The sequence below is a fragment of the Rhinopithecus bieti genome, unplaced genomic scaffold, assembly GCF_001698545.2.
Source record: "Rhinopithecus bieti isolate Rb0 unplaced genomic scaffold, ASM169854v2 scaffold_18921, whole genome shotgun sequence".
Lineage (NCBI taxonomy): Eukaryota > Metazoa > Chordata > Mammalia > Primates > Cercopithecidae > Rhinopithecus > Rhinopithecus bieti.
This window is the reverse complement of record NW_016810178.1, coordinates 34,793-50,766: the sequence shown is the minus strand read 5'-3', so window position 1 is coordinate 50,766 and position 15,974 is coordinate 34,793. Positions and strand designations below refer to the sequence as shown.

Here is a 15,974-nt window from a genome sequence, read left to right as displayed (position 1 = left end):
GGCCTTCATGCTTCTTTTTATGTCTCCCCTATAACAATAGGTACTTCATTTTGTTTATCTGCCTTAAATGATAAACCTTCAATAATGCTCCATTACATGCGAATTGACTTTGTTTAAATTTCACACTTCTTTTTAATACTAAAAAAAAAAAAAAAAAAAAAAATACATATCCAGTGTGATAATCAGTGGCTTATAAACCATTTTAATGACTCAATAATTCAACTTAGTAGGATATAAGCTTCTACATCTGTCATCTCACTGATTGCCTGGATTCATTCATTAGATTTTCCTGGCTAGGGAGCCATCACCTTCATCCCTCAGTGCTCTGTGAGCTGTTTTCTACATCAGAGAGTGTGATCTTAGAGAAAGAGTCATTCTATGCCAAAGTCCTATGAATAGCTATATCCTTGAATAGATCTTCCATGTCACCACATACAAATTCTACTACTAGTAACAGTTTTGGAGGGCATAGACAGTTAATGTATGATACTATGTGACTCATTTTGTACCCCAATTTTAAAAACTGAAATATAATTTACATACATAAAATTCACTGTTTTAAAGTGTACAGTTGAATGCTTTTTAGCATATTCATGAGTTTTAAAACTAACACCATTTTCTAATTTTAGAACATTTCCTCCACTCCCAAAATAATTTCAGTACCCATTAGTAGTCACATGCTGTTGTCACTTTCCTCAAGTTCCTGGAAATAGCTAACTTTTGAGGAAACTGTATGGGAAGATAATTTCTTGAAAGATTTGAATTATTGGCACTTTTGAAACTAAAATACCTTTTATCACATAGTTGATGTCTTACTGCTTTTAATGATGAAAACCTTTTACTATTTAAAGAAATTGCTTAAAGCAACTAATAGTTTAAATGACTTTAAAGGGAAAACACTCTTTAATAATTTGTTAACTTCTACCAAATTGCCTCAAAAATGTTGCTTTCTTGGGAACGTTTTCTCTAATTTCCAGACTTTTTCAGAAGCCTCCATTATATAGCATTTCATCAATTACTTTTAGGACAGTAAATAAAGTTTGTAATTTTGTGTTTATTTTGTATGACTATTTGATTAATGCCTATATCTATCTCTAGTCTATAAGATCTATCAGATCAAAGTTTCCATGTCTTCTCTGCATACTATTTGTACCTCTGGAGCCTAGCATAGTTGTTGTTTTTATAATAGGCTTCCAATAAATATATGCTGTATTAGGAAAAATGACAAAATATAAATTATTAATATCTTGCTATTGACTAAATACATGGAGTATAAAACTCATAGGCTTAAAAAATCCTTCCATTTAGAATAGCATGGTAGAACACAATATAAAACAGCACATTGGAGTCAGGTTTACATTTAGGTTGGGCATGGTGGCTCATTCCTGTAATCCTAGCACTGTAGGCAGAGTCAGGTGGATCACTTGAGGTCAGGAGCTCGAGACCAGCCTGGCCAACATGGCAGAACTCCATCTCTACTAAAAATAAAAAAAACTTAGTCGGGCATGGGGACAGGTGCCTATAATCCTAGCTACTCGGGAGGCTGAGGCAGGAGAATCGCTTGAACCCAGGAGGTAGAGGTTGCAGTGAGCCAAGATTGTGCCATTGCACTCCAACCTGGGCAACAGAGTGAGACTCCATCTCGAAAAAGAGAGAGAAAAAAGAAAGGTTTAGGTTTAAATTCCAGCTTCAGTCTTTACTGACTGAGTAGCCTTAGGACAGAGGGAAATATAAACTTGAACTGGAACAGTAAGTGTCTGTTAGATCTGGTATATAGTGTGGGTTTAGGTAAAATGAATTAAGGAACTGCCCTGATCTATTCCAGAATCTTCTGCTGGCAATATAATGAGGATTTTATAAGGCCTTAGGAAAATGAACTAACCTCATCAATCTCAGGAGGATACAAAGCTTAGAAGTAATAGCAGGAGAAACTTTCTTAGTAGTTTGCCAAACTACTCCCTTGACAGAGGTAGGAAAACATTTAAGTGATCTTACATTGAGCATTGTCACTCTCTAGAAGAAGCTCATGGCTTTTATTTTCTTCTCTTAATTTTTATCTAAGGATCAAAAGTAGAATACTCCATCCCAAAGAAGAGGAAGCCATAATGTCAATTCCACTGTTTCTCAATGATTGAGGTCACTGCCTGGTTGTCGAAGGTCAAGACGGATGTGGTTCTCTATTTTTCTTTAACTCTTTATCTTCTAGAAGCCTGGGGTGAAATAAGACTACTAGTACCATTGGCTCTTATTCCACCTCAGATTTCTAAAAAAGAGAATGTGGCCCATCTTCTTTCCCTTATATTTCAGGAGCTCTTCTCCTTGTTCCAGAAATTTGGATGAAGAAGAAAAATGTCTACATTTTCTGTAGACTTAACTGAATTTTTTTTTCTAACTGAATTTCAGCATTTCTCTTAATTACACATGTAGGTAACAAAGCACATGAATAGCAAAAGTTAACTGGGACTTTATCACCAGTAGAAATTATAGATTTTTTATACTGCATTATAATTGTTTCAGATACCTTAAAATGTTGTATATGCTCATCACTACTGAAAATTATAGTAGTTATTAGACCTCTCACTAGAAGTTCTAATTTAATGCATTAGATAAGAAGCATATCTATCCTCACATAAAAAATGTGTATTTTAATTTTAGTTTTATATACTATAATAACTGTCTTTAAATATTATTGATTTCCCCTCTAAGCCTATGTGCTTTATTTTATTTTAAGCACTTAAAAAATTATTCTAATAAGGGGTCCATAAGCTTCATTGGAGTGTACAAAAGTTTAAAACCCTGTCCTAATTAGATTACTCCCAAACCACCATTCTTTCTCTTTGTCATGCTCTGTCTATTCTTTTCCTGAAGAGAGATTGTCTCAGAGATGGTTGTTGTGGTCCAACAAAATCTGGAAAATATTAGTTTCATTGAATGATCCTTTTTTTCTTGCTCTTTTGTCTCTTTTCCCAACAGGATAGATCAATTGTTCTCTGAATCAGAAAGGTCCCAAAACTCAGGTTTGGAATTTAGCGGGTAATATCCAGTTTTAGGGTTAGCTTAAGCTTAAGACTGTTGGGAACCACAGTCTAAATACAGTTCAGCTTTCCGCACTAACTCTCCTATTTGGTTCAGTCTAACTCACTCGATTTGTGGTTTTGGATTAGGGATCATATTTCCTGCTGCAGAGAGAGCTCTAACTTGTCTTCTTTTAAGCATACATCTCCCTTTTGCATCTTAGAGTGCATTGTTTGCTGGTTAAAGTGTAAATGTAAAACAATGAAGTTTTCTTTGTATACTAAAGGGGAGGGAAGCAACAAACCTACTCCACTCCTTTTGAATTTCCCTTAGAAAACATAATCAGCATACCTTTTGATTTTCTAGTGCAAGGTCACCAGCCTTCTGACCCTTGAACCTGTAAACACATACTTCTGACAATAACTGAAGGTTCTTACTTGAGGTACACCAGAGACAAGGCACATCAATTGGTCTATCAAGAAGATAAAATAAATTTTAATAACTCTTTTTTTACCTTATTGTATAAATCTGTGCGATTCTGTCTAGTCTTTGTAGTGTCTTTCATAGACCGTCTGCAATGTGCATTGCATTCTAGATGTGCTTATTTAATAATAAAACTAATTTCTTTCTTTTCTAGGTTTTGTGGAACAAACTCTATTAGTAGGATTTTTAGTTCCCCAACAAAAGTAAAAATTTGACTGTCCTTAAATTTCTTGCGTTATTATTACCTTAATACCATTTGAATATTGCCGTGACTTCTAACAGTTACTGTTATATACTTTATTTTCTTCACTTGTAAGAAGAGAATTACTAAGTTTATTCAACATTCATATATATATATGTGTGTGTATATATATGTGTATATATATATATGAATATATATATGAATGTATATATATGAATATATATATATACGAATATATATATATACGAATATATATATATATATGAATGTGTATATATATATGAACCATATATACATATGGTTCAGTAAAACTGACAATACTTCAGGAAGGCACATTTGAGGTCTCACCTAAATGTAGACTACATGGTAGTGGAGAATGGGGTACATCTTCATACAATGAGAAGCCATATGACTGTCCATCTGGAGATATGGTTTAAATATGAACCCCAAGTCAATAGTAACAATAAAATGCAGATTGAGCATCCCTAATTCAAAACGCAAAATCCAAAATGATCCAAAATCTGAAATTTTTGAGCACTAACATGACATTCAAAGTTCATGTTCAAAGAAATGCTCATTGGAACATTTTAGATTTGGGATTTTCAGATTAGGGGTGCTCAACTGGTAAGTATAAATGCAAATATTCCAATACACAAAAAAATGTGAAATTGAAAACACTCTAGTCCAAGCATTGTGGATTAGGCATTCTCAACCTGTATACTCTGAATGATAGGCATTGATTTGCAAATTGCTTCCTACATTGGCTGCTCCACATAGTATAGAATGAGACCACCACTTCTCCTGCTGTCTTTCCCGGCTTTTCCCCGTCTCCCCTTTTCCCTAGTTTATAAGACAGGAGAAGGGGAGAAAGCAAAAGTTGGAAAGAAACAGAAGTAAGATAAATAGCTAGACGACCTTGGCACCACCACCTGGCCCTGGTGGTTAAAATAATAATGATAATATTAACCCCTGACCAAAACTACTAGTGTTATCTGTAAATTCCAGACATTGTATGAGAAAGCACTGTAAAACTTTTGTTCTGTTAGCTGATGCATGTAGCCCCCCGTCACGTTTTCCACACTTGCTTGATTTATCATGACCCTTTTACATGGATCCCTTAAAGTTGTAAGCCTTTAAAAAGGCCATGTATTTCTTCTTCAGGGAGCTCGGTTCTTAAGACACGAGTCTGCCGATGCTCCCGGCGGAATAAAAAACCTCTTCCATCTTTAATCCGGTGTCTGAAGAGTTTTGTCTGCAGCTCATCCTGCTACAATAGTATGCCCCAGAATCCACAGCAGGAGGGATTTGTTTATAACAATATTAATGATTCTCTAGACTAGCATCCAGGAGGCAAACTGGAGACAGAGTGTATATAAGAGTGTCAGAAAAAGAGCAAGTGCTCAGTAACATTAGCCTCTCTTTTTGTTTCCATTTAAATAATAATTTTCCCCCATCATATGAAAACAAAATACGCTCTGGTTTTATCACAATGCAATGCAAAATACATTAAAATACATTATGCTTCTCTATTGAAAACCTTTCCAACACATAATCTGCGTATTTTATCCATGAACAAAATTCCTGTGTGCTGCTGATGAAAAGCAGGTATTTCATGATACACAGACATGTTTTAATTATACTACCTATTTAAATGATATCAAATGCCAATGGCTCAGTATATTAGATTAGATAATCTCTATATGCATTCATAATGAAATGAGACTCTAGACTTATTTCACAACCCCCAAAAATTTTGTAAACCTTAAGGACATTTGACATAAAATAACTGAAATAAAAGTGTAGTTATTTATTTCTGAATTATATATACCCAAACAATATGATTTCATTAAAAGTAAGGCATATGAGGTTACCAATTAGAGATGACTTTAAAGTTGGAAAGCTGTAATTATAAAATTGATTTCTTATTTTTTGGTTTGTTTGTTTCAAAGCTTTCTCTTTATTTAACAGGGTAAGAGGGATCTTCCTTTAAAAACTTGTATCACTCCACATATACTTGGAAGTTGAACAGAGAATGGTGCCAGACCACTGGATGTCTAATCTTAACATATTTGCATTTAGGCACTTTTGACTGAACTTAGAAGTCATCAGTGATTGAGTTACTTAAATATATATGTGTGTGTGTGTGTGTGTGTGTGTATGTGTGTATATATGTATATGTGTATATATGTGTGTGTGTGTGTGTGTGTGTATATATATATATATTTTTTGGCAGAATCCAGATCTTATATCAGCATAAGTGAAACAAAGGTATTGAAAAAAACAGAGCAAGCCGGGCGCGGTGGCTCACGCCTGTAATCCCAGCACTTTGGTAGCCGAGGAGGGCAGATCACAAGGTCAGGAGATCGAGACCACGGTGAAACCCCGTCTCTACTAAAAATACAAAAAATTAGCCAGGCGCGGTGGCGGGCGCCTGTAGTCCCAGCTACTAGGGAGGCTGAGGCAGGAGAATGGCGTGAACCCAGGAGGCGGAGCTTGCAGTGAGCCGAGATCACGCCACTGCACTCCAGCCTGGTGGACAGAGCGAGACTCCGTCTCAAAAAAAAAAGAAAAAAAAACAGAGCTGGCACTGTCTAAGTATATCTATATAGGCCTTTGTATACCGTTCAGAGTTATATTTCAGATGAAATACAAAAATGCACTTAAGATGAAAAATTTTATCAGGTTTTTTTTTGTTTGTTTGTTTGTTTGATTTTTTTGTAGGAATTTACATTCTCTTAATTCTCATACTTAGCCTGGAGGAAGATTTCAATCTCATCACTTATTCTTAGTGCCATACATCATTTGTAAAACACTAAACCACTTAAAATATTCCAGGCACTCTTTGGTTCTGGAGATATAAAAAGGCCAATACAAAGTTCTTCGCAGAATTAACCAGCCTACCTATAGGGCAGTGATTAAGATCATGGCTTCATAAGAAGACTGCTAAGCATGTGTGACTTTGAACGAGTGGCTGAACCTCTCTCTGTGTCTTGGTTTCCTCATCTGTAAAATGAGAATATGAACAGTCTCTACTTCATGGCATTATGGTGAAATACAAAATTATATGTAATATTATTATTACCAGCTTGATACAGGTAAGCTGTCATCTGTCAACAATCCTCCTCCCTATGCTCTTGTTCTACTAAATTGCTTGAAATTCCACCGGCATTTCCTATTTGCTCTTCACTTCTATATGTTTACAAATACACTGAACCCGAGTTGTGAAACACATAATCTCTTTATGTCCTGTGGCTCACCTAGTTTCTTATTATTTATACTTTTAAAATTCAGTTTATGTATCACTTTCATAAGGAAGCTTCCCTGAGCTCTCTTCATAACAAGATCAGATATATCTCCATGCTGTGCTCACAGTACTGTTTTTATTTCTCGCAATGGACTTTACCTGTCTGTATCTCATCAGATTATAAACTCTCTAAGGGCAAGGACCATGTTGAATTCATGTTGTTAACCCCAATTTTTAATGCAGGACCAGGCATAATGGTACTTTTAATACCTGACTAACAGGAATCAACAAATGATCTTTTCTTTGGAATAATTGGTGAGCTAGTAGTTCATTAACAGTCCAAATATGTTTATTCTTAGGGTCATATATTATAACTGCCTATTAATTGGATGCTCACTGTATGTTGTAACAGTGAAAAAGATTAAGAATATTTCATTCGTACTGTGGTCAGTACTCTCTAGTTTAATGATTTGCCTTTCAAAGCTACGAGGTCCTGAAAGTACTTTGGGCTTTACATACATCAAATAAATCCTTATTCAGGATACAGAGTTGCAATTTTAGAATAGATATTGATTCTGTCCTGGGAGCTCTGAGGAGCAGGGGGATGGTAAATAGGAATTTTCTTCTAGTAAGAAGACAACAGATTAGATGCCTGAAGAAAACGAGAGAGCTAGCCAGCCAGAGAGCTGGGGTAAAAGTAATACAAGCTGAAAGAACAGCATATGCAAAAGATGTGGGGCAGAAGTCTGATCAGTGCTTTGAAGGAAATATCAAGGAGCCTAGTATCACTCAAAGAGTGTAGCAGAGGGAGGAAACAATAAAGAGGTCAGGGTGTATATGAGAAGATGAAGTAGAACTTTGGATTATAAGATCTTTGGCATTTATTCTGATTTGGGAAGCCATTGGTGGATTTTGAGTAAATATGATACAATCTGAACTATGCTCAAAAGATGACTGTATTGTTGTTTGGAAGATACTATATGGAGAACAAAGGAAGGAGAAAAACTAGTTAGGAGAGAGGAAAAGAGGTAAGAGATGGCAGATGCTCTGGATTAGGGTAGAGCTGTGCCATTAGATAAAATAAGTCAAGGCAACATGATTAGGTGAGATAAATCAAGCAATGAATATTAAAGGGAAAATCTGGAATCTGTCACTATTTTTGTTTTATTACCTTTACCTAATATTGAGTGAGATTATGGATAAGAATGACATATGACTTCTACTTTAATTCAGTATGTCTGTATATAACTAAATTACTACAGAGTTTTAAAAGATCCTTTTAAAGTAAGAAAATAAAAGGGAAGAAATTATTTTCTAAACACATTTTTTTTTAATCATGAAAGGAATTGTAGGTACAGATATGCTGTTCTACTATCATTTAATATATATGACAATATCATGAGATAAACTGCAGAGTTTCTCATCACTGAGCAGGACTTACCACAGGATGCAATCATTTTGGATCTACTTCTGACAAATATAATCTCCCAGTGTCCACCTTAAGCTCTTAAAAACATTTTCTTCTGATTTAAAATGTGCACTTAATCCTAAATCATGATAAAATTATATCTTCTAAAATAGACAAACTTTATAAATTAATATGGTTTAGTTTGAGTTTGCAGATATTTAACAAGAGCCTGTTTATATAAATTAAGGTGTTACATGCTAAATGGGATATATAGCCTATGACTGCATGGAGCTTATGTTCTTCTAGGGTCAGACTAAGCCAACATTATAAGAAAAAGCAAAATATAGTTGTGTTCTAAGAGTCTGCAGAATATGATCATGTTGGTATTTGCTTCTACACTAAAAATAAATAAATAAATAAACAAAGAAAGAGCTTTCCTTATTTTCACTCCTAGGAATCACAGTTAACTTCCTATTTATGCACTCAAAAGCAATGCCTACCAGTCAGTCACAATTTTATCAGAGATTTTAGTCAGGATACCTACTATGGGATGGCACCTAGGCTGAAAAGCAGCAAAGTGCCAGTCACCTAATTCTCAAACATTGATAAAATTAGGAATAGAGGCATACACATATTAATGTATAACAAAAGCAATCACTAGAGTAACCCCAAATAATATAACTCTGAAATACTGAAGAGAGGTACTGTGTATGTTACATCATCTTTTGTATCAGGGAATCATGAGGTATTATCTACAGTTGGTAAATAAAGAAACAGATCTTTCTATGTTATATGGAGTTATGGGAGGGACCATCAGAGCAATTAGAAACAGAAATTAGAACCTTCAGCTTCTGACCAGTAGGAGGATAGAGAGGGATAAGGCAGATGATCATTGCTTTAAATATAAGCTACTTCTTATTATTTTCTTAGTTATCACAGGCATATCTCAGATAAAAATACAAAATTTATCTTAAAACATAAAAAATAATTTGTTTTTATGAACAATGAACCCTCTGGATTATTATACATACTTTAAATACTAAATTTGACTTTTAAGTATTAACTTAGGCCAGTTGTGGTGACTCATGACTGTAACCTCGGCATTGTGGGAGGCCAAGGTGGGAGGATCACTTGAGGCCAGTAGTTCGAGACCAGCCTGGGCAACATAGTTAGACACTGTCTCTGCAAAAAAATAAAAATAAAAAGTTAGCTGGGTGTGGTGGCACATGCCTGTAGTCCCAGCTACTTGAGAAGCTGAGGTGGGAGAACTGCCTGAACTTGGGAAGGATAGGCTTTAGTGAGCCATGATTGTACCACTGCACTCCAGCATGGGTGACAGAGTGAGACCCTGTCTGAAAAAAAAAAAAAAGTGTTACGTTGTTACATCTGAAAGTCAGCCAGTGCTGTGTGTAAGTGCTGAGGAAAAATAATTAGATATGTGTGACATTGATTAGGAAACTAAAATGTATCAAATGCTCCTCACTGTGTGACAGTGACAGCCACAGACCAATGTTTAAAATAAGTTATTTAATATGATTTTCTCAACAACCTTGCAAATTACACAATATCTTATGATTAGATAGACTAAATAAATAAATCGAAAAGTAACACAGAAACCCAGACATTAAAAAGAAAAATCATTGTTTAGTAATAAATATATCTAGTTCTAAAACAGAATATTTTCCCCAACTATACTAGAAATTATTGGTTGCAATCATAAACTTTAAATCTTAAACTTTTTTTCCAATAGCTTAAAGAATTCACTGGATAAATTTTATTTGATTTCCATAACATCATGTCCATTTTGATTAAAAGTCTAATGATACTTAATTGATGGTAAAATTATCTCTTAGGGAAATTTTAAAATACTCAACATCTGTTCAATTTTCAGGAGTGAATGAATGTGTATATTCACATCATAACATAGATAAATTAATTTTAATTAATATTAAAAAGACAGAAGTATATTAGTTAACCAACGCATAACACCCAATGCAAGATGTGATGCATGTTTATCAGCACTTTGCTTCTCTTGGAACACTGCGTTGAAAATCACAACTTCCATATATTTATATTCCAACTTTTGTCAGAAACTTTACTAGATTCTCTGTGTGTGTTGTGTTTACCAATTGAATCTTCATAATAACCTATTGAATTAATAACTATTAATCTAATTTTAGAGATTAAAAAGTCAAGACTGAGCTTGCCTTAGGTCACAGGTGTCAGAAGACATCTATTTGAATCCAGGTGTGCTGTACGCTCTAAATTGTCTGTAGATATGAACTATTCAACCAACATTAAGTATACTTAATTGGGCCATAATTGATCCTATAAAATGTTTTTGGCTCAAAAGGATTTAAAAAAATATATTATGGCATATGGCACATTTCATGCTGAAACTGACATTTCTATGACCTATTGGAAAGGAATATGATTATATTAGGTGGGCATATTCTTAGTGAATGTATGCTATACTCTAGTGTTCCTGACTTTTTCACCTGTCATTGAAAGCCATCTACTTAATCATTTATCCCTGTGATTAACATCTATCTTATTAATCTATAGTTTTTTGTGTCCTTTGATATTTCTGCATCAGGACTTTTAGTTATTTTGAATCTGGCTCCCAGAAATTTTTTAGAAATTTTCTGTAGTTTCCAAACAGTCATTGACAGTAAAATTTGAAAAGTTCTTTTCTATGTTTAGTATGTTTTTTCTAGCTAAATTAGATTTTTTTAATTCTAAATTACATAATACTAATTTCTACGGTTCTACATTCTAATATGATACAACAACCCTTTCTCTTAAATTTCCTTTAAACTTCCATGCCATCAATCACTTTTTCTCTCTTTGGAACAACTAATTCCAAAGCAGTTATTTCTCTATTTATTCCTTTTATCTTCTGATAGATGAACCATAAATGCAAGTTAAAAATTAACCAGCTGTTCTGGTAATGATGGACCAATCAGAAGATGTCTACCATTTCTTTGTTTCTTATAACAATATTTTGAAGTAAAAAACGTTAATTATCCCTATTTCATAGATGAGACAAAATAAACCCAGAGAGGGGTAAGTCAGAAATTATGCACATGTAATTCTTATAAGTGAATACATTCTTCAACTGGGAAAAATTACCATGTATATTAGATATCAAAAATTGTTTATTTTCACTGAAATTAATAGTAAGAAATGCAATTTATATCATAGTCCAATTCAAACAAACACTTGAATGCACGCAGGTATATATATACACAGATGTATATTTATTGTATTTTATTTATTTCTTTATATATAACAGGGAAATTTTCCAAAAGTAATATGTACTCTCGGCCGGGTGCAGTGGCTCACTCCTGTAATCCCAGCACTTTGGGAGGTTGAGGTGGACTGATTTCTTAAGGCCAGGAGTTTGAGACCAGCTTGAGCAACATGACAAAAAACCATCTCTACTAAAAATACAAAAATTATCTGGGTGTTGCGGTGCACACCTGTAATTCCAGCCATTAGAGAGTCTGAGGCAGGAGAATTACTTGAACACAGGAGTGTTCCCACTCCAGCCTGGGCAGCAGAGCCAGACTCCATCTCAAAAACAAACAGACAAAGATACTCTCTCTATGTTCCTTAAAGTATACTTTTTTCTGGGACTGTAAACTAGTTCAACCATTGTGGAAGACAGTGTGAAGATTCCTCAGGGATCTAGAATGAGAAGTACCATTTGACCCAGCCATCCCATTACTGGGTATATACCCAAAGGATTATAAATCATGCTGCTATAAAGACACATGCACATGTATGTTTATTGCGGCACTATTCACAATAGCAAAGACTTGGAACCAACCCAAATGTCCATCAATGACAGACTGGATTAAGAAAATGTGGCACATATATACCATGGAATACTATGCAGCCATAAAAAAGGATGAGTTCGTATCCTTTGTAGGCACATGGATGCAGCTGGAAACCATCATTCTGAGCAAACTATCGCAAGAACAGAAAACCAAACACTGCATGTTCTCACTCATAGGTGGGAAATGAACAATGAGATCACGTGGACACAGGAAGGGGAACATCACACTCTGGGGCCTGTTGTGGGGTAGGGGGAGGGGTGGAGAGATAACTTTAGGAGATATACCTAATGTAAATGATTGAGTTTAATTGGTTGCAGCACACCAACATGCACATCTATACATATTATACAAAACTGCACGTCTGTGCACATGTACCCTAGAACATAAAGTATAGACAGAAAAAGTATACTGTTTTTCTAATTATTTTTATTAACTTTTATTTTAATTTTATCGATTCACTTATATGTTTATTATAGGCTAGTCACAACTCAATAATTGATTATGAATTCCTTTTGGTGACGATAGTTTGGGAAATCTGTCCTAGATGATATCATTTCTGTGTACTTCATACAATGCATTAGAACATTAATGGACTACGGAGTCTCTAGCAACACCTAAGCAGTGATATCACTGTTCATTTTTTCCTTTCTCACTGATCTCCATTCTATATATGATGATATACAATATATGATTTTTAAATATGCAGTATCTATCTCCTTCTAGCAACGCTAATTTTAGAAGAATACACATCTCCTTATCCTTCATTATAGACAAAGATTATCAACAGCTTTTATAATATTTAATTAATTAAATTTATCTACTTGGGTTGAAATGTCAGTTTTTAGTGGTTTGTTCCTCATGTACCTCAGCAATGTTTTCTGAGCACCTAACATTTTCAGGTACAAATCCTGAGGAACAAAAATTACATAAACAGGCCATAACCGTCAGTTCTCAGAAGGTGTCTATTATTAACGAATATTTACTTTAGAGACACCTGGGAATATAGACTTTTCCAAAACAGTTCTTTATTGATCAACTTAAAAATGAAATTGAATTGATAGGCTGGGCGCGGTGGCTCAAGCCTGTAATTCCAGCACTTTGGGAGGCGGAGACGGGCGGATCACGAGGTCAGGAAATTGAGACCATCCTGGCTAACACAGTGAAACACCGTCTCTACTAAAAATATACAAAAAACACTAGCCGGGCGAGGTGGTGGGCGCCTGTGGTCCCAGCTACTTGGGAGGCTGAGGCAGGAGAATGGCGTAAACCCGGGAGGCGGAGCTTGCAGTGAGCTGAGATCCGGCCACTGCACTCCAGCCTGGGCCACAGAGCGAGACTCCGTCTCAATAATAATAATAATAATGATAATAATAATAATAATAATAGATAAAATCTCTGCATTGCCAATACCACACTTGTAGATTGTATGTTGAATAGCTGCTGTTTTGAAACACAGAAATGACTTTTTTTTTTTTTTTTTGAGACAGAGTCTCGCACTGTCACCCAGGCTGGAGTGCAGTGGCATGATCTAGGCTCTCTGCAACCTCTGCCTCCCGGGTTCAAGTGATTCTCCTGCCTCAGCCTCCCGAGTAACTGGGACTATAGGTGCGTGCCACCACGGCCTGCTAATTTTTGTATTTTTGGTAGAGAGGGGTTTCACAATGTTGACCAGGATGGTCTCCATCTCTTGACCTCGTGATCCACCCGCCTTGGCCTCCCAAAGTGCTGGGATTACAGGCATGAGCCACCAGCGCCCAGCCCATTTTTCCTAATAATGAAAATTCATCCATAAAAATATGTTTCTTACCATGACAACTTGGCAAGACTCTATTCCATCCAGGTCTTCCATCATCTCCCATGATACAGGTGAGTGTTGAATAACCTTGAAGAACATAACCAGCATCACAGTAATAGGTGACTGTTGACCCTAATTTATAATCCATTCCAAGTCTGGTGCCATTCATTATATTGCCTGGATCAAAGCAGGACTCTCGGAGTTTTGCTGTAAAACAGTGTTAATATAACATTAATTGCTTTAAAATACAGTTGGCACTCTGTAATACATGGGTTCTGCATCTGTGAATTCAGCTAACTGCAGACTGAAAATATTTGGAAAAAACTGTACTGCACTGAATATGTACAGACATTTTTTGTCATTACTCCCTAAATAACACAGTATAGCAACTGTTTACCTAGTATTTACATCATATCCTGTATTATTAGTAATCTAGAGATGATTTAATGCATATGGGAGGATGTATATAAGTTATATGTTCACATCTGTGAATGTTAGTATCTGAGAAGTTCTGGTACCAGTTACCCAGGGATACCAAGGGACAACTGACTGTTTTTTATGGACCTTTAAGACATATTCACTTCTTTTTCTAACCAAGAAGGAAAAAGCAGCAACACCGTTTCTGTCTTTGTTTGGGGGCTCAAAGTACAAAGGAGCCCTTATCCATATCTGACAAATTGCTAATGCATATTTATTAGTAAGATAATAAATAAATTATAAAGATCGTCATAGATCTTCCCATTAAACTTAGTATCTAAAGTATATAGTCAAACATAGGGTTTCAGAATTTATTATAAACATTATGTGTGTTATAATCCATGTGTAGGTACTATAAATGAATTACTCTGGGGAAAAGCAGAACTCCTTACAAAACGTCTTTATTTAAAAGATCTCCCCACAAGTAATGCCCATCCCATGTTATTGAATCTAGAAGTGGTTTTCTGCCTATGTTGAGCTCAGTTCATTTCACTACCTACCGCAAAATAAAAGGCCCTATTTCTCTGTCTTGCAACAAGTTTTCTTACCCTGTTTCCTCCAGTCATTCTCCACACTTTTATCAGAGGTCTCCCATTATAAAATAGCAAAACCCAAACCACAATATTTTGGACAGATTATCCATCCCTATGCAAAACACTTTCAAAGCTAGAAGTAACAGACAGATTGAAAATAAAATCCTTTCACAACAGAGGAATTGTTTTCATTGTATCCAGATAGTGAACAAAGAGACTGACAGAATATTTTGAAAATATGTAGAGAAATAGAATTAGTTCATTCATTTTATGGCAAAAGTACTATTACACTTTGTTGTTAACAGATCTGGATGAGGCCTTGAGATTATTTCCATTTTGTAATTATTGATTACTTAAAAAATAATAAAGAAATGTACAACGTAAAGGCCATCACAATAAATCAGGGTAACAAATGTAGTGATTTTCTACATTAGAATTTTTTTTGTGTTAATAAGAAATCAGAAAGTGGGTATATCTCTGAATATGAGTCATGGAATCTTTGGAATTTAAGTCAATGATATCTTGGGGTTTGGCTACTACAAACATATTTTATATCAAAATATAATTAATTACACCACTAAGAATATGTTTCTTTCATTCATAAAAGTTTGCAAAGAGTTTATTGTACTTTAACATATATAAGAAATAATGAGAAATCTGTGCTTTAAGAACACTATATATAATTTCTCCCAATTCAACTAAAGAGGAAATGGTGAAACCAAACATTTAAATAATTTTAATAGAATATCAGAGAAATGAAAAAAGTTCTTTCCCTTTCTTCTTTCTTTCCTTCTTTCTTTCTTTCTTTCTTTCTTTCTTTCTTTCTTTCTTTCTTTCTTTCTTTCTTTCTTTCTTTCTCTCTGTCTTCCTTCCTTCCTTCCTTCCTTCCTTCCTTCCTTCCTTCCTTCCTTCCTTCCTTCCTTTCTCTCTCCTTTTCTTTTCTTTTCTTTTCTTTTCTTTTCTTTTCTTTTCTTT

The 15,974-nt window shown here is 34.9% G+C and overlaps 1 protein-coding gene across 1 annotated transcript in view; it reads right to left on the bottom strand.

Annotated features, from left to right (window-relative positions):
• The window catches only part of CSMD3 (CUB and Sushi multiple domains 3), a gene marked incomplete at its 5' end in the record, with an annotated part of 336,142 nt that overhangs the window by 291,211 nt on the left and 28,957 nt on the right, over nt 1-15,974 (bottom strand). The window contains 1 exon segment of the mRNA XM_017891519.1: nt 14,002-14,196. Within this exon segment, the coding sequence (XP_017747008.1) occupies nt 14,002-14,196 (195 nt within the window).